The following is a 12,082-nucleotide window of genomic DNA, read 5'->3' as shown; positions in this document are numbered from 1 at the left end:
TTATTTTCAAAGGACCCGTCTATTGGGAAGGGGCCTCTAAACAACATGCTCTTCACCGGGAAGGCCTATCACAAAAGTGCCATGCATGTGCAGAGCTAGACCCCTAAGGAAGGGTGGGAAGGGTTGCAATTTCTAGCACTGACCTGGGGGAAGGTAGGAAAAGGAAAGGGGGGGCAGGGGGGGGGACGGCGGGGGAGCGGGGCATGTCAATCTTTTATTTTATAATGCTTAAGGTCACTAGGAAAGCCACCATAGGCTTGTACCCTATTGGTTTAGCTTGACCCTCATTGATTCAACGTGATGAGTTCAAATAATGAAAGTTGTAATTATGAGTGGTTTTGTGTAACCTTTGAAATGGAGAGCTCACTGTATTCATCATGTATATCCATTGAGAAATTATGATACAATTGGCACATCGTGTACGAGAAAATGTTTTTGCGAATAGTTGAATCAACTACACTTGTTCTTATAATAGCTATTATATTGCCATGGTGCATGAAAATAATTCACATATTTAATTGAGAGAATAAAAAACATGAAATTAAGCATCGCATAAGGAATATCTTCTATAACTTTCACTTTATTCAAGGTTAAAAATAAGATGTTGATGTAATCTAGATCTGTTGTAAAATATTTAGATGATTGTATATACAAAAAGCAATGATGTTGCTTTGGATTATGTTGAGCTCGATGATAGCAATATTGATGGAGAAATCACTCAACATCTTATATTGTAATTTTGCACAACACTGTCCATAAAAGAAGCACTAGAAATAGTAAAACAAGAGAGAAATGAAGTAACAAATAAACATAATCATAAAAAACTTTTAAAGCATGCATTGTAAATGGTAATACACAAGAAGGTAGGGCTTGATAGTGTCCAATCATGAAGATCCATGAACTTTGAACTTAGAGATGATTTGTCGATGGATTTAATGGACTTGAAAAATCTTAAATGCTTTGATAGATAAAGTAAATTTCCATCAAGCTAGAACAGTGTATCACAAAAGCCAATGGTAAAGTGCATTACAAAAGAGATACTACAAGCCATTTCAAGACATAATGAGGACATAAATACTCAACAAGAGATACATTTCAAGGCTATTTTAATGTGGCAAGGAGGTTGCAAGTTATGGAGGTTATAATGTTTTAAATAAGTAGCACTAACGTTTGCATTAGATGGAATCTAAAGAGATCCCTTCGCTTTGGGCTCAAGAGAAAAAGGGAAGGCAAAAATAAATAAAAAATAAATAAAAATTCTTGCTTTCTACGTGTAGTATTTGGAGATATCTCTCTTGGTTGGATAGATATTTAAGGTCTTTTGGGATAGTTTCCTGCGACGTTAAAACTCTCTTCTTCTTCTTCTTCTTCTCTCTCTCTCTCTCTCTCTCTCTCTCTCTCTCTCCTCGTGGGATAGAAGCCTCTATCGTTGTTTTCAAGATCTCTCTCTCTCTCTCTCTCTCTCTATATATATATATATATATATATATGTGTGTGTGTGTGTATGTGTGTGTGTGTGTGTGTGTGTGTGCAGGATATGTGTCGTGCGCAGCTGCAAAGCCATGCCAACACGCAATGTGGGGGTGTGTGGGGCGGCACAATGGGATGGATCAAGAGGACATATTTATGATTGATTTAGTTGTTTTGCAACAGAAGAAGAAACAAAACCATGCAAATCAATAGCAACGAGGTTGTTATCCATAGCCGCATAGAAGTTCATCAACGAAATTGTGAATGATGCTTTTCAAGTAGGAGGATGATGCAAGTGCAGTATGGGTGGGAGGTGCCAGGTACGAGGGGTAAGATAGCGTAACGGTGTGAGGGTTTGAAAACAAGAGCAGGAGCAACGAGCACGATGCATGCAGGAGCAAGGTGAGGTGAAGGGCATGAAGCGGGGCGAGATGGCCGACTCTGCAATCATGTGCACATCACCCCAAATCCTACATGTGCAGGCTCAAGTAATTTTAGGATGGTGCATCACTGGTAAATATGTGAACAAAGCACGTGAGTTCAACAGGGGGTTTTAAAGCTTGGATTTTGCCTTTATTTAACATATAAAAGGGTGAGCTAGGGTTTGGGGCAGTGTGCTTGGGGATGGGAGTGAAGTGAGGAGAGGCCTCTACTTCAGGGATGCTCATGTGGAAGGGGGAAATGGTTGGGCACCCCCGATGCCTCATCTATAGCGCCCACATCCTGTTGTTTTTAGAAACTCGGTGTCTCGGGAGCCACGCACAACAACGTGGGAAACAAGTATGTGATGTGTCTCGGGGGCCACGCACAACAACGTGGGAAACTCGGGTGGATGATGGAGTATGGGGAGCAAGCAACGTTCAAAAAGTTTGGAGGCTTATGTGCTCTCGTTAGACCCTTCAGCTGGTGCATCTCACTCCCCTAGAATGTAGGGCATGCTACACCTTGAAGACGGGCTTCTGGGGGCTATGGTGGCTCCAGCATTGGCGTCTTGGAAACTTTTGTGGGTTAGGTGAGGCTTGGTTTGCAAGGTGGATTGGATGCAGTGTGCAGGTGGACAGCTTTGTAGAAGGCTACTATGTGTTGAGATGTAGAGAGAAAGAGAGCAAGAGGGAGAGAGATGAGACAAGAGACACACCATGTACGCTCCCAAAAATTGATTCATATTGAAGACAAGATACATATATATATATAGGTGAGACTAAGTTGAGAAAGATGATTCTGAATAAATGATGCTGTCAAAATAGCTTCAGCCCAGAAAACTAGTGTTAAAATGAAGCTTCACCCAAACCAACTCCGCCAAAAATCAAAGGGTTACCTCTCGCGTTCAACAAACCAAGACTGCAGAGCATCATCAAAATTAGGACAGCTTGTGGGTGCGAAAGCGCTCTTAGAAAGTGATGAAGATTTTAGCGCCTCAATCCATGATTATCAGCGTAGCTATGCATTTGTGCTGTTTACAACTTACATTCAAAAACGATGATCTCTTGCGCTTCCAAGAATCTGATGTCGGCGCGTGAGCAGGTGCTTAAAATCTAAGGTTTTATTTTCACTTTGTGAAAAGCGACTGTAGCCAATTATTAACGGGACTTTCAAAGTTGAAAATGGCTGACCAGCGTACGGAGTCAACGGCAGGAGGCATCCGACGGTTGGGCGACATGCCACATGGGATTGAGTGTGATCTGGCTTACCCACTATCGCTGACGTGTCAGAGAGAGGTCAGAAAAAACGAACTCACGGACCGGAGCAGTTGCATCATGACGACGCGTCGCTCTCCCATTGGACGGTGGAGCATTAAAGGGCCACCCTGGGGGCACTTTTACTTCCCCACTCGCTCTCTCTTTATCTGAAACTTTGACAACATGATTGTCCAGACTCCAGTGCCCCAACACTCTCTTGCGCACACAAACACACACACAATGATAAGAGAGAGTAATTGATTCTCTCTCTCTCACACACACACGCGGCTCCTACTAAGAGGAGTAGAGAGAGAATATGTAGAGTTTATTGGCTTCAAAGGGGAGAGAGAGAGAGAGAATAGACTTCAATAGAGTACTCTCTCTCTCTCTCTCTCTCATGTGACAGGTGACATTATGCTCTCATTGAAGAGTTGTCTCCAGACTCTCCACATCCAGAGAGAGAAGATTCCCTCCAAATTGAGAGCAGAAAATGATGGAGATGGATAGGCTACAAGGCTGCAGATTTTGGTGGGCTTTCAGGAGCTGGTTAAAAGGATGCCTGTAGTGGGATTGGGTTTGAAAGGGAAAGAGAGAGAGAGAGAGAGAATGTGTCTGTTTTGTGTGTGTGTGTGTATGTGTGTCAAAGAAGAAGGAGAAGAAGAAAATGATGCTGCCATATGCTTTTATGGCTACTCCCAACAGTGAAGCCCCTGCTTGATTTGCTTTCTGATTAAAGCTTTGCATGCATTCTGCTCTCGCCGCACACCACGCAACGTCGATGCACATGGCAACTCCAGCATTCCTCGTCGCCGCACAGCGCCAAACTTCCTGTTCGTTGGAGCTTCCCACCTGCTGAGCTCTACAGGCCAGCCCTTCTAAGTCTCTTCCTTGAATACCATTTTGTGTCCCTATGGAGCATTGGGCTTTACATAAACCCACAGAAGTAGCAAAAAGACCCATCATGGAGCAAGATTTTTTCTCTGCGTCATCATCATCGAGCTCCCATGATCATGACCTTCAAGCGGCGCTCATGTCGGGTCTTGAGAGCGCGCATTGCTTGCTCCATAACCTCTTAATGCATGATCCTAACCGGCGATTCGTGTCGAAGGATAATGCCATGATAACTGAGGATGCAGTCTCCAAATTCAGAGATGCTGTGACAATGCTGAGTAGAAAGGGACATGCTCGAGTTCGGCAACGTCCCGGCAAGCCGGAAGGTTTCCCACTGCATGTGCTCGAAGATAGATGCGCAGAAAATTGTCTTATTCAACCTCTGGAAGCCGCCGCTCCTCGCAATTTGAGTGTGTCTGAGAGAGCCCTTCCGCAGAGCATTTGCGAGTTGAACCCTTTAGTAAGCCCTCCATTATCCCTTCATGACAAAGGGTTTGATGCCTTGATCAACTACCACACACATCTGCTCGGGCAACGCATGATGCATGCACCGGCCTACACCCCTCGCGACAACAGCACTCCATCTTGTCTATGGAGCGACGGAATTGCGAGTCCGCTCCTTAGCATGGAGCACTCTGTAAGCTCAGCCAGGTCTTTCTTGTCTTCTGTCAGCATGGATGGCAGCTTATACAATGGCAAGCCATTTCTGTGCCAGTCCTTTCCTCAGCTTAGTGAGCATATTTCTTCGAGCTCAATGAGAACTTGCTCTGGTAAGAGGGACATTGTTGCGGTGGACAGGAAGTGTGCGCTAAGCGGGCGGTGCCATTGCTCGAAACGGAGGTAAAATTCAACTACTGTGTGTGTGTGTGTGTGTGTGTGTGTGTGTGTGTGTGTGTGTGTGTGTGTGTGAAGGAAGATCTAAATAGGAATTAATGCCCATTTTCAGGAAGTCTAGAGTAAGGCATGTCATCAAAGTACCTGCCATGAGCAACAAGCTTGCTGATATCCCACCTGATGACTATTCTTGGAGAAAATATGGGCAGAAACCAATCAAGGGATCTCCATATCCCAGGTATACTACCCACCATGTACTTTGGTTTTTCCTGCAATGCTTGCACCCTCAAGCATATGTTTAGAAGTCATTGATGTGGAGATGTATGCATGCATCATGTGTAGGCATTCTTTGTATGTACATACATAAAGGGGTACATACGTATAGATGTATCATTATACCTAAATATATGCTATGTGTACATTTTGTGTGTATGTACATACATAAATGAATATGGATGTATTTAGCTGTCATTATACCTAGGTATATACTATGTGTACATATGGATCATGTGTATACATTGTGTCTATCTACATACATGGATGTGTCTAAGGTCTCTAATTGAGATTGAAATCAGTGACAAAAGCTTCACCTTGCGAGAGCAGGTGCCCAGCCCCCGCGGCTTGCTAAAATATGTGTGTATCGTTATATCTAGGTGTATGCTAGGTGTATATATGGATCATGTCTTGAATATGTGTATGTATGCATAACTATATGGATGTATATGCTATCTTTTGAGGCTTGATGACTTTTTATCAGGCATTTTGCGGAGGTATTAATGCAGGGATGCATGAGTGGATCATGTGTATGCACGCATGTAAAATGCATTTGTATGTATCTAGAGTGTCTCTATGTATGTTTGCATGCATGCATATTTGTACATGTGTATGTATGTGTCATATATCTCTTTTGTTACACGTTTGTTATGCACATTAGATGCACATGTATGTGCACTGGCATAGCCAATGTTTGCATTGGAACCATATAAAGAAATCAGCTGATTGAACTCTCTTGCAAAGGTACCCTTGACAACTTATGTTGCTCCACTTGGGAATGTGTGGTTTTGGCAGGGGCTACTACAAATGCAGCACCTTGAAGGGGTGTCCAGCACGGAAGCATGTGGAGCGCGCAAGGGACGAGCCAACCATGTTGGTCGTGACATACGAGGGGGATCACAATCATGCATTGGTCATCCCTGGAGGTGGAAGACCAGTGGCATACTCTTAGCACTATGGAAGCAAATGCATATGGGCTTGCTTTGTGGTTAAGGGAGAGCTTCAATTTTGGACTTAAAAGCCAGAATATACCAGAAAGAGCATTATGGTAAAATTCTTCTCTTTTGACACGTGTGTAGTTCTCTGGTCAACACAACAAGCTAATCCAAAACCCCCATTTTTGAAGGAAAATTGAGCAATTTGATGTCACTTTTCTTGTGGTAAAGAGTGCTATTCTTGTAAGATTTGAACGCTTAACATGTTACACCAAAATAGCCATCTTTGAATGACTTGATTTATCGGTCGTAGAGCATGTGTAACTTTGTGAGCTTTGAGCACATGGCATTCATTGATCAACAACATATCCTAGCTATGAGACTTGCTTTATCCCAATAGAATGGGTTGTAACCTAGTGTTAATATTTTTGTGTTGATTGACAAATTGGCTACTTTAAATCCTTTGTTTAACTTTAGTGATGCTTCTTATGAGCAAAAAGGCCAATCCCCCAAAATGCCAAAAGATAATCTTCACTCGGGTACTTTAATCTTTGGTGTAACTTCGGTGATGCTACTTATCAGCCAAAAAGGACAATCCCCGAAAGTGCCAAAAGATATAGTTCCAAGAAGGGACATAACTTCTACCGAAATGGGTTTCGCTTCTTGGTTATATGAGCTTGAATAGCATTTCCTCATGAGCTTGAATAAGACTCCATTGCCATCCAATCAAAAGTCCATAAGGCCCTTATCTTCATAATAGTCCCCCATAAGGCCCTTATCAAAGCTCATAATATCACCCCTTCTCTATAAAACAAAAGAAGGGCCATATTAATAGCAAGCCCCTTGAAGTCTAATTAAGGTGCCCTTATCAAAGGTCTAGCTTAGCCTTTCTTCTAGTGATTATTCTCTCAAACTTGGCTTATAGTGAAAGTCTTAAAAGGTTGCATCATTCTAAGATATTTGAGATTGAATGCATTATACATATCACCCTTCTTTTTTAGCCATCGTTCATTAGTTGTATTGTGGAATAAAAGAAAATGGAGCAAATGCGGTCACACATCACTTGATCTCATATTGTGCTATTTGGGAGAAACAAGCCTCTTAAGAGAAAAGATTCTACAAAATAAGGGAATATGAACCTTGGTTTTTTGCTTTCTAATACGACTTCCTTTACCTTTATGCTTTTTATCAAAAAATGAGAGATAAAACTTTGTATTAATAATCTTTCAGCTGGATATTCTAAATATTTAACAAAGTAAAATATATTTTAGGCCGAACCAACAAGAATTGAAGCTTGAAAGCTCTTCTTTTCAAAATGAGCCACACAAATCCTCATTTTGGGAATTGCACTTTTATTGTATCCTCACGGTGTTAAACATGCCAATTGCGTAGATTTACCCTTCCGTATGTAAGTCATGTATTAGGATTAACAAGCAAGGGCTCAGGCAATACAAGTTGGTACTACAAGGTCATAGCCAAAGGACAAAAGTATGGAAAGCTCTACAAGCTTCCCAATTAGAAAACATATAACATACTTAGCAACAGGTGCTTCTTATTGTACAACCATTGCTAGTTTGCATATATTCTTGACATTATGTAGTTAACATTATACGAAGAGTCATTGAGTTCAATAAAGATCACAAATTGTCTACATTGTGAATTGAGTATTACATTGGTTAAAAGAACTTCTTGTATTGCGAGTCTTCTCATGTTGTCAAGCTTACACTTTTTCACATGTACAAACAGAATGAAATCCTTTGTGTCATCTACTTTCATAGACATCAAAGAAGTCGATGCAAAATAGAAATGGGTTTTATTGTCAAAGGGCTGGTATATAAGAGAAATTATTGAGTATTTTCCTTTTATCTCTTTATACAACCTCCATTATGATTTACAACGATAGGATGATTATGGATACACTAGTAGGCAAAAATCAAATCATAGAGCAAGTATTGATAGCAACCTATTGCATAGAACCGCTTAAAGGTGCATCTCATGCAATGTTGCTTTGGTGAAGATTCGGACTACTCTATTGGCTTTGAACTTGGGACTTACTCAAGATACACTTTAAGTGTTGGTCTTTCTCATGGTGTCAAAAATGTTATTGTTGCTGAAATTTGTATGCATGATGACGTAATTTTGGGAGTCTCTTCAAGTCACAAGGGATCACCTTAGGAAAGGTCCTAAAAAACTCCCAAGACCTTGTCAAGATGAAAACTAGGAGAACTAAAATGTGCACTTGAGCAATTGAAACATGGAAAAATAAGATGTGCTACACTTCAGAGATAGAAGCATACAATGATTGATTGAGTGTGCATGTGTGTGTGCGTGTGCGTCGATGTTTTTTAACTAATACTTATACACAAGAGAGCATACTAAGACAAGGGACAAAGAGTAGCACAAAATAGACTCAGGTTCGAGTACATTAATGTGAGCATGAGGTGTCATTCTAGTATTTTTGTACATAAGGTAGTCTAAAGTGACTATCTACAGTGTGAAAAATGCTCTAGGTACATCAATGACGGATAACAATTGCCAAAAAAGATCTTAAGAAAGGATAGAGTCTTCACCTGCATCCATGTAAACAAGACAACAGATTCGTTAATCTTGAATAGGTATGACAGATTTTGACAAACCCTATCAATTGTTATCCATGTCCAGCTTACAACCTTTTTAATCTTAAACTGCTACCCAAGTCTATGCGAAAAAAAAAATCACGGAATATGTTTTTGTCTTTTTGCAAATATATAAAGCTTATTGCCTAATAGACTAAGTTTTAAGGAGTGTTTTAGTTCTTTTTAGACTTTATCTTTAACTTGAGATCAAAAAAGGTCATCACTCCTTTTAGATCCAAGTAAGATTAAAAGGTTTTAAATAACGTTACTTAATTATCTCAATTTTTAAAGAATTTTTAGTAATTTATTTACATAGAATAAGTTCTTATCAAAAGGCCAACACCCTTCCAATCCAAGTGTTTCATCCCCCCAATATTTATGAGTCACATAGAGTCAATTGTATTGCAAATCTATTTTAAAAGTGCATGCTTATAAATCTTTTTTGTAGCTCTGTCCGCAAGATACCTTAAAGTACTTACTAGCTATCATGCCAAAAAAAAAAAAAACCTCTACGGACTCTTTATAGATTAAAAACCAAATAGTCATACTACCTCCCAAAAAATCCGAGCTTGTAAAAAACGAACCAGGGTTAGTAAAATTTACCCCGAATCTTCTAAACCATGAGCTTACACAATTTTGCCGGAATGGGTTTGAATAGCATGTCGTCATGAGCTGGTAGAGCTTGAATCAGAATCCATTGCCATCCTATCAAAAGTAGGCCCATTCCAAAATTGGCCATCTTAATAACAACCCCCATAAGGCCCTTATCAAAGCTCATAATTGCATAGTCCTCTTAATTTAAAAAAGGGCCATCTTGTCTTTCTTTTTTTTTTACCATAAGTGTGGGGAATTGTATTAGAAAGAAACATAAGTTACATCGATAGGCTGTCGAGCCAGCCTATAGATTACAAAGCCAGGTAATTCAAAAAATCCTACAAGAGTTACAATAAGCATTAATCTCATTTTGCAGTTGGCCGTTGTCCCCACAAGGACCACCAAAAATTAGTTTTTAATTTGACACTCCTACACACATTTCACTTGCTTGTACCTACTTTGAAGAAGCCAGATTTGTTGGCCACACAAAACCAATAGTTGTAAACACAATGGAAAGTCCTGATCTTCAATTTTTACACCAAAATGGAAATTTTTAGTGTTCAAGGACTACTTTGTTTCTCCACCCCATCCAGCATTGTGTCTTTGTTGTACTTGCCCTTTTACACATCAATTGTTCACTTGACATTATATATAACTTTAAGTGGACTTCTTTGTTGTACTTGCCCTTTTAAAAATCAATTGTTCACTTGACATGCAATTCAATTTGATTTTTTAATAATTTTTTGGATCCCTACATAATTATTATTTATTTATTTTGTTATTTTTTTTACATAGTTTTATGTTATATTTTTCAATTAATGGGAACAAGCCCACATTTTAGAGAGAGAGAGAGAGAGAGAGAGAGAGAGAGAGAGAGAGAGAGAGAGAGAGAGAGAGAGAGAGAGAGAGACCATGACTTGAGGATGTTGGTTTTATAGTTCCAAAGGTTTAAAAATTTAGGGCAGATTTGGAATTTTGGCTGGATTATCGTTTGGAGTTAGATGATGAGGCCGTGTGCTGCCTCAATTTTGTGAACCATCATTTGAAGACTTCCCTACATACAACAACCTCCCAAGTGAAAGGAAGGTGCCATTATAGTCCTCATTATAGCTATAACTAGAGAGCAGACACTTCTCTATCCACAACAACCTCAAAAGTGACCTAAATGGGGTTTTTGAAAGCTCTTTAATCTGCCCAACGTTAATAAGATTGATTATTGAATAGAAAAATACATGAATGCCACGTGTACAAGAATGTTGTGTTAGCCATAGTGTTAAAAGATGCTCTCGAGTACTCCCTCTCAAAAAAACCCATGTTTTATTTTTCAAAGTCTAGAAGTGGTTCCGGGGTGAATTAAGACAAGGTTTTGGTATCATTTTCTTGGATGTGTATTGGTCCAAGTGTTTGATCCAACCTTTGGCTTCATTTTGAAATGAGTGGATGAGATGAAAATGCTTTGATCCATGTGAGAGTGGATTTTTAGCCCTTAAATCAAAACTAAAATCCATTGTTGGAGATCATAGGCAAGCATGGGATTCAAGGAGGGATATTGAATGAGATCAGGATCAAGTGTTGCCAAAGAAGGCGCTACCCAGTGTTCGGGAAAAATATGTCTTGGCTTAATATTGTGCCGTTTTCAATTTCAAAAATGCCGGTTGAGGGAAAGGGGAAAGGGAGAAATTCCCCCCCAAAATAGAGAAAATAGTGTAAAAACCCACAAAAAAACATAATTTTCTAAAATTTCCTCTTGGCAAATTCAAGGAAAGGAACTTTGTATGTTTGGAAAATTGAATTTGCCAAGTGGAAATTTTAGAAAACTTTCAACATAGCCATCACTTTCACTCTATTTAAAACTTTCTAATCATAACTTGCTCCCACCAACTGTGAAAAGGAGATTTCATGTATAAACAAGTTGTCATAGTCCTTCAATTTTATTTCAAACAAAGCCTTACTTCTTGGCCAGAAACCAATTCTTTTAGAACTCATTCCATAGATACATTGTCAAGACCGCTCAACATTTAAAAAAATTTGGAACAAAGCTAGGGTTGAATTTCTCTGGATCTTCTAGAGGCAAAGAATTTTTTTGATATTTGAGGGAGCTTAACAAACACCTAGTCTAAGAATATTTTTTGCTGATGTCAATCTACAGGCCCTGAAGGTTGCTACGGACCAGGTCACGTTATATAGAGCTAAAAAAGCTATCTTAAAAGATAGGGGATTCCATTACCGAAGGATGATCGAAAACCAACAACCTTCCTCCTCAACTTTGGATAAGATCCTTACCAGAGAACGGTGGGAGAAGTGTTAGGACGTAGAGATTAGCCACATGGAGTGTCAAGTCCAGGAAAGGAATATGTTCATTGCTCCACCATGCCATTATCATGAGATCTACGCCCTATACAACACTATTATAAACAAGAGATGGTAGTGATCTATTTGAATACACATAGGGCCATTGGGAACTTTTTTCCCCCTTTAGAGGTTTTTTCCTTGCGGTTTGTATATGCACCCATCAGTCTTATGGAAAGCCGCTCATTGATACTACTTCCTATATTTTTGAAGATTAAAGATCAAGATGAGTATTTGTGAGGTCATTCCTGAGAGTTTCCTTTTGTAAACTATTCCTGATGCACTACTATATTCTTTTCAAACAAGTGCCTACTTGGAGACTTGTGATAGAGAATAACTTTGATGTTATTAAGTTTGATGTTCTTATCGTTATACTACTACAAGAGCTAGAGTCTTCAAAAAAAGTAGCAAAATCCATATGCTATTGAACACGCATTTGTGG

The 12,082-nt window shown here is 39.6% G+C and overlaps 1 protein-coding gene across 1 annotated transcript; it reads left to right on the top strand.

The window, feature by feature from the left end:
• Window positions 1–3,384: 3,384 nt before the first annotated feature.
• Window positions 3,385–6,312, top strand: LOC147450594 (putative WRKY transcription factor 74). The gene is made up of 3 exons (XM_086519762.1): window positions 3,385–4,880; window positions 4,987–5,112; window positions 5,943–6,312. Exons 1-3 carry the CDS (start codon window positions 4,060–4,062, stop codon window positions 6,097–6,099), a joined length of 1,104 nt encoding a protein of 367 aa, XP_086375888.1. The 5' UTR covers window positions 3,385–4,059; the 3' UTR covers window positions 6,100–6,312.
• Window positions 6,313–12,082: the final 5,770 nt, after the last annotated feature.

Source organism: Adiantum capillus-veneris, chromosome 9 (genome assembly GCF_014529385.1).
Source record: "Adiantum capillus-veneris isolate H3 chromosome 9, ASM1452938v2, whole genome shotgun sequence".
Lineage (NCBI taxonomy): Eukaryota > Viridiplantae > Streptophyta > Polypodiopsida > Polypodiales > Pteridaceae > Adiantum > Adiantum capillus-veneris.
This window is presented reverse-complemented; position numbering and strand designations above follow the sequence as displayed.